The 21,694-nt window shown below is 38.0% G+C and overlaps 2 protein-coding genes across 2 annotated transcripts in view; both read left to right on the top strand.

Moving 5' to 3' along the window:
* Nucleotides 1–21,694, top strand: part of LOC124125609 (multiple epidermal growth factor-like domains protein 10) — a 123,008-nt gene that overhangs the window by 64,312 nt on the left and 37,002 nt on the right. The window contains exons 8-9 of the mRNA XM_048387369.1: nucleotides 104–247; nucleotides 1,216–1,359. Coding sequence (XP_048243326.1) covers nucleotides 104–247; nucleotides 1,216–1,359 — 288 coding nt within the window. The remainder of the gene's footprint in view (nucleotides 1–103; nucleotides 248–1,215; nucleotides 1,360–21,694) is intronic.
* Nucleotides 19,012–21,694, top strand: part of LOC125376056 (fucolectin-like) — a 30,414-nt gene continuing 27,731 nt past the window's right edge. The window contains exon 1 of the mRNA XM_048387378.1: nucleotides 19,012–19,095. Coding sequence (XP_048243335.1) covers nucleotides 19,029–19,095 — 67 coding nt within the window. The 5' untranslated portion in view covers nucleotides 19,012–19,028. The remainder of the gene's footprint in view (nucleotides 19,096–21,694) is intronic.

Genomic DNA, 21,694 nt, shown 5'->3' with positions numbered 1-21,694 from the left:
TAAATAACATTTAAGTGGTGTTTATAATTAAGACTAGTTATAATCATAACATTAATAAGCAATAGACGTTTTGTAATATTCTTATGACATTATGATTTCACAGCATGCTCAAGTGGAAGTTATGGACAGAACTGCAGAAACTATTGCACAGACAGGAAGTGTGCAGGAGACTCACCATGTGATCACGTACGAGGGACATGTGTTTCCGGTTGTGAGCCAGGGTGGATGGGTAAAGACTGCAGAGAAGGTGATAACCGAAGTTTACATTATAAATTGAACGCAGCAAAACATTGAATCATTTTATGTATCGAAATACAGGTACGTTTACTGCATACGGTAGTGTAAAGCTAATACGATAATGTTCCAGCCTGTGACATTTTGGCTTTGATAGGCCAGTTCCCACGTCGACTGCAAAGGCAGTAAACTGAGATTTTTCACATATTGTTCTGGCACTTCTTTTGCTTTCCAGTTAGATATGAATATAAACCAAGACGTTACCAAAACATGTGACCTTTGACATTTGCACAGTTATTGACGGTTGAGTCGCAATTTGTTGTTATGTTATATCATATTGAACATTCCCTGAAACCTTTGAATCTGTATTTGAAAATCTACATACATGACAAACATTTGGACACAATCAGAGTTCCGGCTCTTGAGTTAAGTTTGGTCGGTAAAAGGCAAATATAACCCCGAGAACCTGTTTTTAACATAAAAGGTATCGCAATAAAATAATATCGAGGTTACGAAACATTTGGTCAAAGAACAAAAAAATGTAAAACATCTAAGATACATTCTGAATGATACATTCTGGCTTTGAGACTGACTTATAATCAGAGCAAATTCAATAGGGATTCATCCGTTTTGCTTCCAAAACGGAACTTATTGATATACCTTATCAATTTGTATTATGTTCATGACAACTATGTTCAAACACTATTATAAATTATTTAACCAGAGTAAGATGTGATGTTGCCTACTTTGGTTTCGTTTGAGAGCAATGGGAAACGGCTTGATCATACATTGAAACCATTTAGAAAACATTACCACTGATGCTATCCTATTTTATCTGGCACATGGTAAAAACTACATTTATGTTTATACCAGAGTTAAATAACATTTAAGTGGTTTTTTTATAATCAAGGCTAGTTATAATCATAACACTAATTAGCAATAGACGTTTTGTAATACTCTTATGGCATTATGATTTCACAGCATGCTCAAGTGGAATTTATGGACAGAACTGCGGAAACTATTGCACAGACAGGAAGTGTGCAGGAGACTCACCATGTGATCACGTACGGGGGAAATGTGTTTCTGGGTGTGAGCCAGGGTGGATGAGTGAAGACTGCAGAGAAGGTGATAACCGTAGGTTACATTATAAATTGAACGCAGCAAAATATTGAAATATGTATCGAAATTGTACCCAATTGCTGAACGTAGTGACTCTCCTTGAGTGTTATTATTTAGTGATAGTATTCCAGACTTTAAAGACCAGATTGGGGAGAATAGTAAAGAAATAACATCTGCACTGTTTTTCAGCTACTGACTATTGAGGTGCAATATGGTGTTATGTCACATTAAATCAATTATTTCCTAAGACTTTTGAACATGTAATTTAAAGTCTACATACCTGAAAAACATTTGGACAAAATCGGAAGTCTTGCGTTTGAGTTACGTTTGGTCGGTAAGAGACACATTTAGCACGAGAACCTGTTTTTTGACATAAAACGGATCGCAAATACAGAACATAGAGGTGAAGGGGTAAAGGTTTTTAATAGTTTTCAGAACAAAGGGTTGACAGTATTTGCTCTGTCCTTAAATCAACAGTATAAATTACTGCTGTGTTGGCATAACTCGTTCCTCTGGAATCAAAATGCATATGTCAATGTATGTAATATTTGACTGCCAAACATTTGTTAAAAAAATGTAGAAAATCTGAGATCCATTCTGAATGATACATTGTGGCTTGGAGACCGATTTGTGATCAGAGTACGCACAACAGGAATCCATCCTGTTTTCTTGAAACAATAAACATATATATAGATCTTTTGTAATGTGTTAATGTGTTCATGGCAACTATGATTAAACACTGTGTTATATAGTATTCAACAATTGTATGATATTCTGTTATCTGCTTATGGTTTTCGTGTATTCGTTTGAGAGCAAAGGGAGACGTCTTGTTCAAACATTTAAACAATAATTGTTTAGAACACAATACCGCTGATGCTATCCTGTTTTACCTGATACCTGGCGATGGCACAAACAACATTTATGTTTATACCAGAGATAAATAACATTTAAGATTTTCTAATAAAGACTAGTAATAAACATAACACTTCGCAGTAATAGATGCTTTGTAATATACTCATGAACATTTTGATTTCTCAACAGCATGCCCAAGTGGAAGTTATGGACAGAACTGCAGCAAATATTGTTCTGATAGAAAGTGTGCTGGAGACTTGCCATGTGATCACGTACAAGGGACATGTGTTTCTGGGTGTGAGCCAAGGTGGATGGGTGAAGACTGCAGAGAGGGTGATAACCGTAGTTTACATTAAACATTGAAATGAGTATAAAACTGTACCCAATTGCTGAAAGTGATTCTCCTTTATGATATGATACTATTTAACCATAGAATTCCAGACATAAAATACCAAATTGGGGAGAGTTCTTTTTGGACATGTCAAAAACTGGCTAAGATCAGAGTTTGGGTATAAAGATAAATATTGACATAAATCCAGTCGTGTTTCCTATGTTGGTTCACGGGATACCACAGTATAAAGCTTATTCGATAATTTTCCAGCCTGTGATATTAATCATTATGGAGTTAACTGTGGCAAGATCTGTGCATCCAGACACTGTGTGGGGAACTCTTCCTGTGGCTCAACAGGGGACTGTGACAGGGGATGTGAAACAGGGTGGACACAAGCGGACTGTACAGGTAACCATGTTATGTCAACAGGTAGGCAGTGCGAAGTCAGTTGGCAGTGGCTGGACGGTAATATAGCAAGGTATGATGTGTTAAAACGGTACTGAATATCTGTACAATAAAGATGTGCAACATCAAGCGTTGGAAGTGAAGTGTGAAGAGCAGTGGGAATTGAAATCTAATGTAATTGATGCGATACACGATTTCAATCAATAGAAAATGTGTCTGTTCCTGTTTTTGATCGATCCCCATGTCTCCGCCAAAGCAGCACTTTAAAACCAGAAATTGTTTGGACTGGCTTCGTTTAATCATTCATAGAATATGATAGGAAATTTAACGTCTCAACTGTTTGCTGACATAAGTTTGTTCATGTCCAAAGAAGATAATAAAATCATATTTGATTTTTGAACGAAGTTAGATGTGGTGGTACTGATCAACACAATGGCTGTATCTTGAACAAAATACGAACAGTCATGTCTACTGAATTATAGCGATTGGTTCATATCCATTACTTACACATTAATCTATTTTATAAATCGATGCAAGCGAGCTGTTCATAAAAACAAAATAATCTGAAATGCCGCGAATCACATGCAGGTCTATTTTAGACACAGGACCAAGTTGTACTTGATGACAATGCTTATACTCCATGTTTTGCTTAATATTCATTTTAAATAAAATCAAACATATTTACCTTTTCTCATTGATTGATCTTGTCTTTTATGTATTCAGAAGACGCGAGAAGTGTACAACCAGCCGGATGTAACGCTAGCCAGTTGGCAGTTGCCGTAGCAGTTGCCGTAGCAGTGGCATTCGTGGCTGGTGCTGTATTAGGTGGCATCGTCACTGTTGTTGTCTGGAGGAGAAGGAATAGGTAAATGGTCACTCTGATCAAAATATATATTTCAAAAATAAATATTTTAAAAACTCAAAACGTAATTCGTCCGAAGATAGGATTATACCTGACATGAACATGACGTCATATTGGATAATGCTTCCATGTCTTTCATGTACTTGTTTACACCAAGTTTTGAATGCCCTCACATTCCAGACGCTTAGACAAGACATCGCACCCAACCATTGTATCAAACGCTCAAACTGAACGATCGCAGGCCAGTGATGACGTTGGCCCAGGTACTAGGACATACGACAGTCTCAATGCCGTCTCATATGACGCCAAGATGGAAGGAGATACCTATTGCACCATTAAATCTGGAAAAACAGATTTAGGAACTGGTACCACTGCTCTGACGCCATGTGACGTGTCCGACTCTAATGGAGCGCGGACGTACGAGACTCTTGACAACACGTCACGAGGAACGGATGGTGAATACAGTGAGATCGGGGAACTCAAGTGACTTTGTAGTGACAAATTTACGGTTTGATAGAATTATTTATTGGTACTTGTACCTGTAGTCCCGAAAGGTGACACATATATTTCTATTTTTGTGGGTTTAAAATTGTAATAAATAAATTCTTAATTTACGTATTTCTGTAGCGTCAGGTCTCTATTGATCCTCCCACCGACCTCACACACTCAGTCACTATATGGCACAGTTACAATGTGAATTATGTAAGTTCATTTGGAGTAAGGTTTTGTTCAACTTCAACGATGTACGCATTTGTATTAATTGTTTCATTTCAACACTGAATTGTAACAGGATACTTGATTAAACAACGTATGTTCATACGTGCATGGTTTTGTTTCAAACAGATCACATGATTCAACATTGTCGGTCAGTCAGAACTAAACACTATGCTGTAATCCAATGTCCCCTTGCTGTGAACTGTAAATAGTTTTACAATTATACTCATACAAAATAAACGTAAATGTATTGATATGTTTCTATATTTAAGCTATAGCTGGTGTTTACCTTATAATTATAGTATTGTCTGTGTATGCATGTGTAATAATGGTGTCATCAACTTTGTATGTGGTCGGTTAACTGAAATACATGGAGATGACAAATTTACTCCCTCTGTACACTTGTTTATATATATATATATATATATATATATATATATATATATATATATATATATATTGTATATATGGATTGCGATTATATATATGTATATATATCGTAGAAACCCTTGTTGCTGCATGTCACACTATCAATGTGTATGTTTTGTGTTAGTGAACTGACGAAAGCAATCGGCGACGGTCTATCCATTTAAAAATATCTGTAATAGACGAATCACTTGATAGATTGTGATTATGTATTATTATAATGATGTTATGTAAACAAATGCTATAAACAAAACAAAATGGTACATTTTTTAATCAGGCATGTCAATTTTCACACGCTTTGCTGAAAGGAAAATAGTCTTCGTCGTAATTACACAATTCGTATTTTATCAATTACCTCCATTTGTAACAAGGCAAGCTATGTTGATAAGTTCAACATTGAATCATCGCCCTTTGTTACTAGGGGCGCTTTAAAATTGTCTATTATTATCTCCCTCTGGCGCTACAGCTCTACGAACATGTTTGTGTATTCGTTTTGTTTATTTGTGTTTGGGTTGTTGTATTTTATTGTCAAGTTATATTGTATATGATAACACACCAAGTAAGTTAATATGCTATGTTGTGAAAGCCACGCAAACCACCTTTCACATTTTGTAAACCTAGGTAAACCCAGAGTAGTAGTATGTGTATGGGCCATTGTATCCGTAGCCTCCAACCCTGCTTGTAATCTCTATGCTCAAGGAGACTTTAGTGTCATTAACATTTTATGACTATGACAGTCACATGTTTGTTATTGTTTTAATGTCTCACTACGTTTTCTGTATATGAGGTATGTGCAAAAACTATGTTAGTAAGAAAAAATGTGATGACAGTAGTAAGTCTGGAATTATTTACTCAAATTCTAAAATATATCACTCATATGTTGTATTGCTTGACACAGATTACTTTGACAATTACTTGATTTATTGCTTTTCGTACAGTATAACATCTTTGCAATTATATTGTAATTATATACGATCACTTGCGCTCCCTCAATAAACAGCATCAAAACTCCGTGGTCACGGTTTCCTTCTCTTTTCAATGTTCCCCACGTAAACAATTCCCACAACCAAGTGAGGTCTCTACTGACCATTATAGGAACCTATATAACTTTTATGATTGTATGAGTAGGCGCCTCTACTAAAGTCCATAACAAACGTGGTTGTCAGGAGTCCAGTGGTGAGATCATGCCTTAATGAGCGAGTCTGCAAATCACAATGGGCAGGTTAACATGGAGTTTGGATTTAGTCCAGCTACTTTCTGTTACTGAATAACATTATCTGGTCTGAATAGAAACGAACAGATGACACACTTTATATAGGCTTTATTGTCTTCAGAAAATGGAGTAAGTGCCGTTTGATAGATATACCTGTAATTTCGATGTCATTCAAAACGCATTTTATTACGCATGTACACATAAAGGACATGATGCACTTGTAAAATGATTCTAGCTGGGTTCGAAAACAAGTTTTTTGCTTTGATTGACAAGCTCTTTGAACTTTGTTTGGAGCAAACTTGTTTTCCTAAGATACTAGCTACGAGACACGTAGATATATTTTAATATATTTAGAATGTCACGTCAAAACTGTATTGATCCGATCAGGAATATTGTTGACTGTTTTGTTAAGACCATATGTTATTGTTGCGAATGTAATTAGAGAATAGTAATTAGAAATGAACCGAAACTTACACATGATCAATCATTAAACGAGTAAGAGTAAGACCCCTAATACGTCAACCCAGGTCGCTTCATATACACACCTGTTAATTAAATTATGGGACTAACTAACCTATATATAACCTTCTATGGACTTGTTAACATCCAAATACATTTATTCCACTTAAAGTGATGTAACTGAAGATGCAACAGTAAACATTTTGAGGGAAAGTATATTTGGTCTAGAAAATGTTGCGTGAAACATATATTTTTTTCAAATAGTGCTTTGCACTAAATGGGTTCATTGAAAACATAATGCACTTTGTTTACGTCCATTACATCACTTCCTCCTCCAATCTCTCACCATTTGTGTCATACTCCTACTTCTTATGACGTCAACTTTCAATCGCGTCATCACGTGCGCCATCGTCCATTATGTTCTGCTAGCAATTTCTCCAACAGGTTTATACTGTCATTCTCTACTTTCGGCTTTCATTTTCTATCCTTCACTTTTCGACAGGAACGTTTCGGCTTCTCTTCACAAATCATTACTGTTCGTCTTCTAAAGCTGAACGATGCTGAGGATGATGAAGGTTCCCCTAGACTGACAACTGACAGCACAGGTAAGGTAGTGTTGACGCAAGTACAGCCGCACAGCTTGCCAGGCAAGTCACTTGCACAAGACCAAATAGCGTCCATTCCAATTTGGAATGAACGTTGGAATGCTTTGGAAAGATCGCTCATTCCAAACTTTCCAAAGCTTGGAAAGATCGATCTTTCCAAAAAATCCAAAATTGGAATGGCAACATTTCCAAACATATTTCCAACATTGGAAATGTTTGGAATGACTTGGAATGGTTTGGAATTGTTTGGAATTGTTTGGAATTGTTTGGAAATATGGTTAGAAGGAACAAGTTAAAATATGTTTTATCAGTAATTTGAACAATAAAAAGACTATGAATTAGGGGCTTTAGGGGTTGCTTATATAGTAATTTTGAAATTTTGAGATTTGGAAAGAATGCCAAGAGTGGGTGGGGGACGAACTAATAAGGGAGCTGTGTGTGTTGGGTGGTTGTTAGATAAGGTAGTTTTGGTTTTATTATTTTATTTGGGGTTTAAATGCGACTAATTAGTCCTGTTTTAATTAGGTATAAACCTAAGGCTTTGAATTTTTCTAATTTATTTTATGGATTTAGGATTGATTCTAGTGTAAGTCCGGTTTTAAGATTTAGGGTGGTCTGTAGTGTTGTTCGGTGTGTTTGGTAGTGTGTGCAGTGAATGAGTAGGTGTTCTGGTGTTTCTTGTTGTTTGCAATGTGGGCAGTTTCCTGTTGTGTGTAGATTAGCTATTTTACGGTGATTATTTAGTTTGGTGCGGCCTGTTTGTAGTTTAGTAATTATTCTGTCGATTTTTTTGGATTGGTGTAGTATTTTTGGTTTATTTAGGTTTTTTGAGTACTTTCCTGATTTGGCTATTTAAGTTTTGGTATATATTTTGCCATTTTTTGTTGATTTTTTGTTTAGTGAGACTTTTGATTTCTGATTTTGAGCTGGGTAAGTTTAAGCTTATTTCTGGGAGTTTAAGGGATAATTTTGATGCTTTATCTGCCTTTTCATTTCCAAAGATTCCTACGTGGGCGGGTATCCAAATGAACTCTATTTGTTTACCTGCCCTAGTTAAGTTGTTTGAGCTATTGAGTATTTGATTTATTAGTTTGGGGTGGTTTTTAGTGTTTTTATTTTTGAGGGCTTGTAGTCCACTGAGGGAGTCGGTTAGGATGAGGATTTTTTGGTTGTTTTTTAGATTGCTGATTGTTTAGTGCTGAGACAACTACTGACTGATATAGAAGATTTAACGTGCGCTTTCCAACTGCAGCGTATTTCGCACACGGGCCTGGCCGGACCATTTAGTGTATTCCGAAAAGGGTGAAAGTGGTGTGTGCAACCCAAGAGGGGGCTTTTAGGGGTTGCTTATATTGAATTTTTGAGATTTTTAAATTTGGAATAAATGCCGAGGTGGGTGGAGGAGGGAACTAAGGGAGCCGGGTGAGGTGGGTGTTTGTATGTTTATTGGATTTTGGATTGGTAGATTAATTAGTATTTAGATGCGCTTAATTAGGTCTGTTTTGATTAGGAATACGCATAGGGCCTTGAAGTTTTCTAGTTTATTTTGAGGGTTTAGTATTTCATCTAGAGTAGGAACCTTATTTAGATTGAGGGTGGTTTGTTGAGTGGTTCTGTGTGTTTGGTAGTGGGTGCAGTGGATGAGTGCGTGTTCTGTGGTTTCGGGTTGTTTGCAGTGGGGGCAGTTGCCTGTGGTGTGTCTTTTAAGTTTTTTTAGGTGGTTATTTAGGTTCGTGTGTCCTGTTTGGAGTTTTGTAATTAATCTGTCAATTTCTTTAGAGGGGTGTAGGATTTTAGGTTTGGCTGGTGGTTTTCTGAGCACTTTTTTGATTTGGCTATTTGAGTTTTGATATTGATTATGCCATTTTTTGGTTAATTTTTGTTTGTTTACACTTTTAATTTTTGATTTTGAGATGGGTAGGTTTAGGCTTATTTCTGGTATTTTAAGAGATAATTTAGCTGCTTTATCGGCGCTTTCGTTGCCGTAAATTCCTACGTGGGCGGGGATCTACAAGAAGGTTATTTGTTTGCCTGCTTTTGTTAGGTCGTTGGAGCTTTTAAGTATTTGGTTTATTAATTTAGGCCGTTTTTTGGTATTTTTGTTTTGAAGGGCTTGTAGTCCACTAAGGGAGTCGGTGAGAATTAGGATTTTATTGTTGTTTTTAGATTGTTGGTTATGCAGGGCTGAGGCCATGCCCATAAGTTCGGCCGTGAATATAGATTGGTTGTTAGGGAGTCGGTAAGATTGTGTGGATATAACTGGTTGTGTGGTATGGACTCCGAAGCCTGTGTGGTTGGAGATCGGGTCTGAAGATCCGTCAGTGTATATGTGACACCCATTTGGCCAATTTTCGTGTATGTATGCAAGTGTGGTGGTTTTAGCTATGTTTGGGTCGGTTTGTTTATTTATTTGGTTAGCTAGCGTTGTGTCTATTTTGGGTATTTTGAGTTTAGGGGTGAAGATATTTTATTTTTTGCAGCTTTGTTTAAGATTTTGAGTTTGGTGTTCATTGAGGTAGTTAGTTATTCTTTGGGATATTGGGGTGAGTAAGGGGTGTTTGCGAGCTAGAGTTTGGTTTCTTGGGCTTATGTTTTGGTTAATTATGAGACAACTACTTACGTACTTACTTTGGAGATTTAACGTGCGCTTTCCGACTGATGCGTATTTCGCACACGGGCCCAGCCAGGCCATTTAATGTGTTTCCGAAAGGGGCGAAAGTGGTCTGTGCAACCCAAGAGGGGGGTTTTAGGGGTTGCTTATATAGAATTTGGGAATTTTGAGATTTGGAATAGATGCCGATGGGATTGGGGAGGAGAACTAAGGGAGCTGGGTATGGTGGATGTTTGTTTGTTTATGTGATTTTGATTTGGTAGGTTATTGTGTTTTTAGATGCGTTTTATTAGTTCCGTTTTTATTAAGAATACGCCTAAGGCCTTGAAGTTTTCTAGTTTATTTTGTGGGTTTAGTATTGCTTCTAGAGTTAGAGCCTTGTTTAGATTGAGGGTGGTTTGTAATGCGATTCGATGTGTTAGGTAGTGTGTGCAGTGGATGAGTGCGTGTTCTGGGGTTTCTGGTTGTTTGCAGTGTGGGCAGTTACCTGTAGTGTGTTTTTAAAAAAAATTTAGGTGGTTATTTAGGTTGGTGTGTCCTGTTTGGAGTTTAGTGATTACTCTGTCGATTTTTTTGGATGGATGGAGAATTTTTGGTTTGGCTATTTGAGTTTAGATATAGGTTATGCCATTTTTTGTGATTTTTTGCTTGTTTACACTTTTAATTTCTGATTTTGAGATGGGTAAGTTTAAGCTTATTTCTGGGATTTTGAGGGATAGTTTAGCTGCTTTATCGGCGTTTTCATTACCGTATATTCCTACGTGGGCGGGTATCCACAAGAAGGTTATTTTTTGCCTGCCTTAGTTAGGTCGTTGGAGCTTTTAAGTATTTGATTTATTAATTTAGGTCGGTTTTTGGTATTTTTGTTTTGGAGGGCTTGCAGTCCACTTAGGGAGTCGGTAAGTATTAGGATTTTTTTGTGCTTTTTGGATTCTTGATTATGGAGGGCTGAGGCCATGCCCATTAGTTCTGCCGTGAATATTGATTGGTTGTTTGGGAGTCGGAAGGATTGTGTGGTTTTAGTTGGTTGTGTGGTATGGACTCCGAAACCTGTGTGTTTGGAGGTCGGATCTGAGGATCCGTCCGTGTAAATGTGACACCAATTTGGCCAATTTTCGTGTATGTATGCTAGTGTGGTAGTTTTAGCTATGTTTGGGTCGGTTTGTTTATTTATTTGGCTAGCTAGTGTTGTGTCTATTTTGGGTATTTTAAGTTTAGGGGTGAAGATATTTGTTTGTTTGCAGTTTTGTGTTAAGATTTTTAATTTGGTGTTCATTTAGGTAGTTTGTTATTCTTTGGGATATTGAGGCAAGTAAGGGGTGTTTACGAGCTAGAGCTTGGTTTTTGGGGCTGATGTTTTGGTTTATTAAGTTTTGGATGAGAGGGTTTGATTGGGACGCGGCCCAGAAATTTAAACTTAGCTGTTCCCCGCGTAGACTTAGTGGCATTTCTCCTGTTAAGGCCTGAAGTGAGGTGTAGGAGGTGCCATGTTGGGTGCGTGTAATTAGTTTGAGAGCTTGATATTGTATTGAGTCAAGTTTTTTAGATAGAGAGTTGTTTAGGGTGTTGTATATTGCGCAGCCGTAGTCTAGTTTTGATCTAATTAGTGATATGTAGAGAGAGAGGAGGGTATCTTTGGGTGCTCCCCAGTTAGAGCCAGTTAGGCATCTTAGGGTGTTTAGGTCTTTACTGCATTTAGTTGTTAGGTTTTGGATGTGAGCATCCCAGGTGAGATGTTCATCGAAAATAAGTCCTAAGAATTTGGTTTGTTTTTGAAATTTGATTGTTTGATTATTTAGCTGGAGGATTGGGGAGGCGGGTTTCATGTTTTTTATGTTTGAATACTATTCCTGTTGTTTTTTCTGAGTTAAGGGAGAAGCCCCATTTGTCAGCCCATTGTTGTATTTTATTAAGAGATTTTTGGAGTAAATTTTGGACCATGTTCATGCTTTTAGTGCGGATCCAGATGGCTCCATCATCCGCGAAGTTTGATGTGTTTACTTTAGGGGATAGGCCCTCGAATAGATCGTTTATCATTATATTGAAGAGGGTGGGGCTGAGGATACTGCCCTGTGGAGTACCATTTTCTAGGGAACATTGTTGAGAGACAACTAATAGGTCTCAAGATTAAGTATTCGGCCGGATGACAGCTGCCATTTAATTACAAAACAGACAGTCGTCTAGACGGCTCACATGTAAGTGCGCCGACATGTGCCTAAGATCATAAAATGGACAATCTTTGGTGACATCTAATTTATTGTTGTCTCACCCCAGAGCTGTGAATCTTCTGTTCATTGAACAATTGGAATTCAGGAAGTTATCAATAATTGTTTTAAGATAAGATAAGTTGTTTACAACATAATATCAGGACGTACTACAGTCAAAACCATATATTTTAAAATCAATTTTATGACAGACTATGATTTCCAAGTCCCGATTAGCAAATCAATGAGGTATCAGTTTCACCACATGTGCACAGACCGCCTATACCTATATATATATTTTTCATAACTATTCTCCAGTTAAAGTCCTATCCTCTTATCAAAAAATCTGTGAGAGTGAACATCATTAACGAAACTCATTCTCGTCAAAGAATACAGAACAAATGAAGAATCAGATGCATACATTTATTGCCATGCTTCATTCATCACGAAGTAGATTTACATACATTTGTGAATAGCACTTAAACTGTGATAATGAATTTTACCATTGTCCATATTATATTATAAATATTAACCATAATATGGATTTTGCAAATATATAAACGACTTCAAACCTTGATATTTCAGACAAAAACAAAGTCAGCTGTCTTTTAACGTTCAGGGGAAAAGGGTTTGCTTTCACAATTGAACATTTGTTTTCACCAAAGGACAATCAAATCAAGCCAAAAACAGTAAAAATACACATATATGGTTAGCGACCGCCTTTATACAGCGAGGGGGGAAATTCGTCTGCTCTAACTGCCTTCACAAAAACAATCCAGCCCTTAATTACCGTGGCAGCTGTGACGTAGTAGCATTACATTCGCTGCGTTTGCAGCATATAAGATGTGTAATCTGTGGAGTGACTAAAGTAATATTACGGCTGAAATCATACTTGCATGGTTGTTTTAATAGAAAACTTACGGTTTAAAAACACAATTGTTCTTATATAATGTTTTTAGGTTTGGTTTATAAATACAAGAGAAGATTTTTTATACATATAAAACTGGTCGAAAATACAGCTGAACAATAGAAAAATAAAAATAGGAGTTGTGAATAGTGACAAATTTTAATTACATCACCGTGTCAATAATTATTGATTGATTCCGTCAAACAACTGTCAAACCATTTATTGCCATGTACGTACATGTACACAGGAAGTCGGCGCTGTCGGAGGCTCCAGGTAAATAAACATCGTGGTTTTATGACCGGGAGATCATACGAACCGTGAACCAGGGGCATACGATGTAATTACACCTAAAGGTGGTAGAACCAGGGTATTGTCTCTTGGACTGGCTAATTGACCGTACGTATAATTGGTAAATATATTCGTTTTGACACCCATGTTTCATGCGCATCCCGGCTCATAAGCAGAATGCAGACAAATGAGGCCCCGTGATCAGCGGAGCGTGAACAACATGGATGCCGCCTTTCGGCCGTACCGAACAGTCAAGCTGCGATCTCGGAACTGAATCCAATTGCAAGCGGAGACAAGATTACTTCCCTTACCCAAACATGATCGTTGCTCAGAAATGTTCAAATCTATCTTCAGTAAATCATGAAATTAATGCGAGCATGACATTTATGCGAAAAATGCGATCGTCAGTCCCTCTCATTATTTTAATATGTTTCATTTCATCATGATAAAAAAGTTAGTCACTTATAAGGTTACCACGTTGAAAATGGAAACGATCGTTAACAAAAACAACAAAATGTATTCTCTCATCACTCAGCCTAACAGTGATATAACTGCAAATTAAACAATCAAGTGCGCTAAAGTATTACACATGGTGGGTGGAGGACCAGGGGCACTTTGAGTTTGACAGGTGTCATCAACTGGTCAAGTAACATCACGGTTTGTATATTCACGTTGATTGGACTGGCGCCAACTAATAATGACGGCGTCTTCAGAACAGAACAGAACAGAACTTTATTTCTCCCAGGTTTAGGCTTACGTGGATAACGGAAAATTTTGTTTAAGTGATAGCACATTTGTAATTCAATCTAATATACTTTCCTTGAATGATTATATGGCTGCGATCGTAGATCCGGATGTATCTAAATATGCTCAGTATATACACAGCGTTTATTGTTATGCTATTAGGATTAATAGATACAATTGAGTATTTATACCCTTGATCATAAAGTTAGTCACTACTTTCACACTTTGATTTGTATGATTTGGATTATGATTAAATTGACAAAATAAGAAATCATTCCGTGTATATGTGTATTATATATTGTACCCCAATACGTAATTAAATTGTGTATAAATAAGGACACTAGGTTATTTACTGTAATTGATTATTTGATAAACATATTCACATTTAGTTGTGTGATATGTCACAGAGGTAAAGCTAATTCATAACAACTAATTGTCCCATTTATTTGGTTTCTATCTTTTATATGAAACAATGCTATAACATGGGGTGATAAACTTCATTGGCAATAGACGTAGCATATAATTGACCACATGAACAGTCTACTCTGTTCCAGATATGTTTATTCATTTTGTCAGCTTTTAAATCGTTGCATTCCTGGCTAGATGATTCATTTGACGAAATCTTGTTCCCTGTTTTGAATTACCGTCAGATAGTTCCAGAACAATTATAAAATTTTCAGCCCTATGTGTTGCGCATAATTCCGAGATAATTCGAAGTTCATATTCTTGTACGAACACTTATCAAAATTCATTTATACCTAGTACTATTATGAACATATGTATATTAGTTCAAATTATAATAATGAGGCCCTCTATATTCTCGAAACGGTCTTTGTTCTACGACAACCCTAAGGCGGTATGGGAAAACAAAATATTTGTTTAATTGTTCAAAGTTCAAAGTCAATGTCATATGATTATAGACAAGGAAGATAAGAAATTAAATATAAAGAGTAGCCACTTTAAATGACAGAAATTCTTTTAGTTAAATTTGCTCATGATTTGGTCTTTGGTACATAGTGTCAAAATACTCTTAATTATTTACTTTCATGTCATTACTAATCTCACATAAGGTCAAAAGTTGTACAACTTTTAACAGATATGATTATGACATGTTGTATCCAAACATTTCCAAACATTTCCAAACAAATCCAACCAAATCCAAGCTTGGAAATATGACCTTTCCAAATATTGGAATGGTCATATTTCCAATTGGAATGGTGGTATTTCCAAGTTTTGGATTTTTTGGAATGGATGATATTTTGTCCAGTGTTGGTAATGGTGCATGGGGAACATTCTTCGTACTGTGTTTCGGTTAGAAGTTATGTTTCTGCACTTGTATCGTTACTATTGTACGACAGAGACACTCAGGTTATTTCCTCCATGAAAATACCGATCATTAGATGAATATGTACATGCTACAATCACAATAACGGGGAAGCAGTATCATTGTTGGGGCGTGCATTACACGTGCTAAAAATTACAAAGTGTGTGTGGGTGGTAGGGTGGGTGGGTTTTGGGGTAGGGTCATGTTTTCCACGATTCTAACTGACTGACGTGGAATCAAAATGTAATGGGTTATTTCGATAACTGCATAAAAGACTTGCGATCCGGTATTACTTTCTCAAAAATGATTCTCCGTAACCTCGCGTCAGTACTTCAACGTGTGACATTTGAAACACTGTCAACATATCTATAGCGTCAGGAACTCCCATGCACCGGGCAGCCAAAAGGTTACAAGGGCCTCTGGGGTGACCTATCAATAAATTAATTAAACAAATTTCTCAAGAGTGTAAGAGCTGATCACACGAAATAGAAATAGCAGTATATGATTTATTAGCAGGCTATAATTCCTCCAAACGGTCGTTGCTTGGCTTAAACTAAGTCAGCTCGACCGATCGTTCGTTCGTTCGTGTAATTCAGGAAAAAAAGTAAAAGCGCTATCTATAATATACATTTACAGGAACAGAAAGGATTCTTTGAAATACCAGCTGCCATGACTTGTAGAGGCTTATGATAAAGACGAAATCGTTATATTTTCGTTCTCCACACATTACCTGCGGATTAATCTGTCCGCCAATTTTGCTGCCTTACATTCGGTTTACGGACTTTATTACATGATATCCTTTTCCAAAAAATTATCTTTTGATCTTTTAATTAACACCTCTTAGTACAGGCGCCACACCTCTACTGTTTACTGCAGATAGAGTTACTGTGTACACAAACACACATGTACTTGAAAACCCTCACCCTCTCACCCTCTCACCCTCTCTAGCCCCAGCCAACATTCGACGGGCTTCGTCAAGTAGGGATCAAGTCTCCCTGATGCTACAGGGTATGGCACACATTTCCACTTTTTAAGTAATTGTGATAATTTATATTGGACGCCCTGATTGATTTTAAGTCTCAGTCTCCATTTCATGATCTTTGTCGCGTGAATCGTGAACGTACAAACTACGTCCGACCGTTGATTGTTAGTATTGCAAGCTCCTCTCAGCATATCTCTACTGGTACTAACGTCAAGAAAAAGTAGTACGCGTTGCATTCGGAAAGACGATTAACTTCGTTGTGTTAAGGATTGGTTTTTTTCATTTCTGTCTTCATTTGTCAAAGGATAACAGTCACATATTGAATGAAGTCGAGTAGCCAAGCGGAGCAATTTTGTGCTTAACCTGTGAATGTTATCTTCAAACATGAAATATGTTACTCGGCACCATACCCGTGTTTATGGGTTACATCGCTAACAGCACTTCGGGCTTTCCTCCCACAGTATGTTGATCTTGACACTCAGTGGTATAACAGAAATACTTTACAAAGCGGCGTTAAATCCAACTCACTCACTCACTCGTGTCACCATACCAGTAAGGGCTATCACAATGGGAGAGGCAATACCACAACACCACATATAACCCGATATACTGAACCGCAAAAGAAACATCACCATATCAAAAAGATGAAGCTTGGCAAAACTGATCATCAAGGTTGAAATTAAAGTGTCAAATGTTGTTTAAGCGAAACACAACACCAGTCTCTGAGAAAATAGCATCCCAAGTCAGTATCTCGTGTGTCCGCCACGTGCATTGATGACTGCCACGCAACGTCGATACATGGCGGTTGATGAAGGTCATAGGCACTTGAGCCCACACTCCGAGGAACGCCTGACGCAGTTCAGCTGCAGTTGTCGGCCTTGGTCGGACGTCATTCAGCCGTCTTTGAATCTCGTCCCACAGGTGCTCAATGGGATTTAAATCGGGACTGAGGTCAGGCCACTTCATGGCTCTGATGCCATTCTCCTGGATGAAGTCTCTTGTTGCCCTCGCAGTGTGGGCACGGGCGTTATCATGCTGAAACTCGTGGTTGCGGCAACCTGTCAAGTAAGGTATGGCGTGTGGCCTCAAGACTAGGTACCGAGCTGCTCAGACACCATTGCCTCTCCCTGGACCGATGTTCTCGAAGACCACAGGGCCGACCCTCTGTGCAAGACCAATTCCACCCATAACCATGATGCTCGGACCACCCCCATCTCCTGTTGAGATACAGTCATGGCTCTCGTCTGAGAAGAAGATTCTTCTCCACTGCTTGTGGCGCAAATGCTGGTGCTGTGTTGCCCACTGAAGACGGCCCCGGCGATGTCGTGGTGTCAGAATGGGTTCTCGGTGTGGCCTCTGACAGTTGAGGTATCTGCTCGTCAATCGTCCACGCACGGTGTCCTCACTAATGTGTCGCTGGTGTGTCCCCATGGTCTGTCGATCACTTTCCGCAGCAGTAACAAAGCGATCTTGAAGATGCTGTCACACAATCTGGCGATCCTGTACACCTGTAGTGTAGGTTGTCTGGTGTCGTTGCGGGAACCTGTATATGGTCCTTACATGGACCTGAATGGCATTGGCTACTTGCCCGGCGGTTTGTCCAGCTTGCAATCGTCCTAGGGCTTGGTGTCGCTGTTTTGTTGTCAATCTTGGCATGTGGTAACAATTCAATAACGAATGAATGTTATCCGATCTTGGTGGATTTTTATAGAGCAAGAAATGGGAGAACGCATGTGCATTTCAATTCACGTATGTCGGGTTACCATGGCCCTTCCCGTGATGCGTTTAAGCGATCGGTTTTATTGGCATCTGCTTTGTTTTTTATCATCAAATTTCATTTTTCCGGACAAGGTAATGTTATCTTTTAGAAATTTTTGACAAAAATTACCCAAATATCTAAATCACAACTTTTCATGCAATGTTACTTGGGGTTACGTTTCCTTTGCGGTTCAGTATATAATACATTTTGTTATTTTTGGATACAGGCTAACATGAAACAACCTTGCACGCCTTGCATGGTCCATTGACGCATTGCATTCACACGAACAAAGTTTATCAGGACTATATATACATATATAGAGATAATAACAATAACGTGACGAAATACCTAAACGTGACGTGCAGTTTATGTCATGCATAGTAGCATCGTCTAAAACAATTTATTGAAACGAACTTTGATGCAGAATATGTTCCATACAATCAGTAAATGCTCACTGTTGTTAGGGCATCACATTTATAATGATGTGGTCTTTCCTCTCAATCTGATGACATTTGTTTTTGAGTTGGTGTGTCACAAAAGAGGACTGTGTGTTAATGTTTGTTGTGCAGCCGATGTTCACTTTATCTTGTCTCTCAAACTTTACACCCCTGCCAACCCTATGTTGTTATGTATTGACAAGTGAATTTGAATGAATAAAATTTGCAAAGGTTTTCCTCTTATTTGTGTTCATATTCACCTATAAATAGATTCGATGTGTTACCTTTGTGTTATATTCTATGCCTATGTAAATAGACCGTATGCACTTGTCGAAATGAGTGTATAGGGTTTGGTTTGCCGTGTATAAGAAATATGGTGAAATGATAGTAATAATTGTAAAGGTCCCTTCGTTCTATATTGACAATGGAAGCTCCAAATATCGTTTAAAATGAATGTGCGCAGTTCAATTGACGTCAGTTGAAAATCAAACAGCTCCCCTTTCAGCCTTGTCCACAAATCATTTAAGTGTTACAACTTCCTGGTTCACAAACATGGCGGGTGTGAGGTGGCTGATACTTACTGCGGCTGTGTCAGGGTGGTGGATTCAACTCATACTGGGTAGGTTATAGTCACACTACGATATTTGTACTTGTGGGTAATTAACATGACACTAACTTAATCCTAGGAAAATACGTTTATGACAGACATATAAATAACACTGATAGCGATTTGTCTAGTAATGACAGACATGTATAAAAGGTAAGTACAGGTTTGCCTCAGCTGATACATGTACGTATACAAGGTTCACCCGCAGACAAACGTGTCACTAAATTCCCATGCCCAGTGGGACAAGTTATAATGCTCAAATATTTAATACTCACACTACATTTTTCCTCATGGATAATAAACATGACCAAAATTTAATTATCTTTGACAAATATGCACAGTAAGGTTTTACAAACTTGTATGAAAGGCAAGCAGGGTTGGCCTTACTGACACATGTACGTGTATTTCCGGTGGACACCTCGACAAACGTGTCATCACATTGCCATCTAGTGTAAGACGAATTGATGTTTGTATCTACAAATGATGCTACAAAAAGACATATACTTCTTGAAGACTCATTGACCTGCATTTAAACTATTTGACTTTTTTTGGTTAATGGATAAACATTTTGATATCAAATAGTGTGTGTGTGTGTGTCGCCGTGTATAAATAAAGAAGTCAAATTGTTTGGGTAATGTTTGTCAGGTAAAATATTGTCATCAAATCAACTCAACGTGGACAATGAGAGGGACAGACAACCAGAAGAAATAGTTATCGATATCCCCCACCCATATGGACGTAATGGTTGTTTGTAAATTAACTAGGACAGCCTAGTGGTTAAGGTGTTCGCTCGTCACGCCGGAGACCCGGATTCGATTTCCGACATGGGTACAATGTGTGAAGCCCATTTCTGGTATCACCCGCTGTGATATTGCTGGTATATTGATTTATCATATAATGGGTATGTTTCTCGGCAGGATAAAGCCAGCGGATAAAAACGATATCCGTTGGGGTCATAAGGGGATAGAGATGCAAATATCAAAGGTCAAGTACTTTTTGTGTTTAAAAAAAAAAAGGCGTCGCCCTTGTCATTCGGCAATCGAGTCAGAATTAACCATCGGGAATCTGGATAAACTACAGGAATAATTGCTGTCATAAGCAAAAGAACAGTCTGATATACTTAAAATCAGTGTCTAACTGTGACGTCGCTAAGGCATTTTATAAGTTTTGGCAACTTTGGAGATATAAATTTCGAAACAATTTTGCGAGGGTACTAGCCCTAGCCAAGCAGGATCAGTAGCCACATCCATGCTTGTAGACCTCTGCGGCTTGAAACCTTTTCCACAAATTAAAATAGTTGGATTTGGCCGAAATATATTTGAATTGTTACCTTATTTCGTTTTGTTGTTGTGTGTACATCTGATTGCACTTCCAAAGTTTTGACAGGACAGGCCGACTGTCAACAACGTTTGATCGTGGCCATGACGTCTCATAGACTAGGGTCTGAGTAGCTTCCCTTTAACAAAGGCCAGTTACTCTAGTGGACAGACCGAGGCTTGCTAAATACAATCTTTATTCCTGATACAGGATATTTACCATCCCCAAACACACTCGCGTGATAACCTCTATAAAAGCGGCGTAAAACCATACACACTCACTCACTCAGTAGGGTACGTTGTCACACAAGCACCCGAGTCACCAAGTCTGACCACTGGAGTTCCCACAAAATTGTAGGTTGTAAGTTTTGGCGAATACATTATTCTCTGGAAACGAATCCTACACAAAAGTGAACCTATATCCAACTTGTTTCCTTGGAAACTATCTTTTCTTTTTGAAGATAATGGAATGGTTAATACATTGATATAATTGGCTACTATTGCGTTTACTGTTTATATAAATATTTCAAGTTCAGAGATCACTGCCGGTGTTACGGAAGCGTAGTAGGGCCACGGTGTATTTTTTGTCTAAGTATCTCCTACGGGAGGACTTAATACCTCCTATGTAGGACTTAGTATTTCCTACGTAGGACTTACTATCTCCTACATAGGACGTAGGAGATAGTAAGTCCTACGTAGGAGATAGTAATTCTAGGCCATACTGAGTCCTACGTAGGAGATACTAAGTCCTATGTAGGAGATACTAAGTTCTACGTAGAAGATACTAAGTCCTACGTAGGAGATTCTTAGACAAAAAAAATTCACCGTGGCCCCACTACGCTTCCGTAAGATGTCAAATATTCGGATAGAACATACTTTGCTGGTCCCAATCTTAACATTATTTGTTGTAATTGGTTGATTATCTCTGTTACAACAGTGAAATGAGTTTGGCACTATGCTGGATACAGAGCCAGTGATTCTACTGGTACTGGTTTGTCTCTAGAATAAAACCTTTAACTCTGGTCAATTTCTATAAAATGTGCACAAAACACAGCTACAATCTGCACCGTTTGGTCAATGTAGTAGCACAGGGGCGGGGTTGTTCAAAATTAACAAGCATTAACGTCAGTGTTAACTCTCCCTTATATTTAACGAAACGATTATGTTGTTTCTGTAAGCTTGGATATCTTTAGCGGTTGTTTGTATGCCCGTTAAACTTAACATACCTCCCAACCTCTGTTAAATACTTTTTAACACCTTAGTTATATTTTAAACAGACTGTTGGCTGAACACAC

This window comes from Haliotis rufescens, unplaced genomic scaffold (genome assembly GCF_023055435.1).
Source record: "Haliotis rufescens isolate VD_foot unplaced genomic scaffold, xgHalRufe1.0.p SCAF_7, whole genome shotgun sequence".
Taxonomy (NCBI): Eukaryota; Metazoa; Mollusca; class Gastropoda; order Lepetellida; family Haliotidae; genus Haliotis; species Haliotis rufescens.
This window is presented reverse-complemented; position numbering and strand designations above follow the sequence as displayed.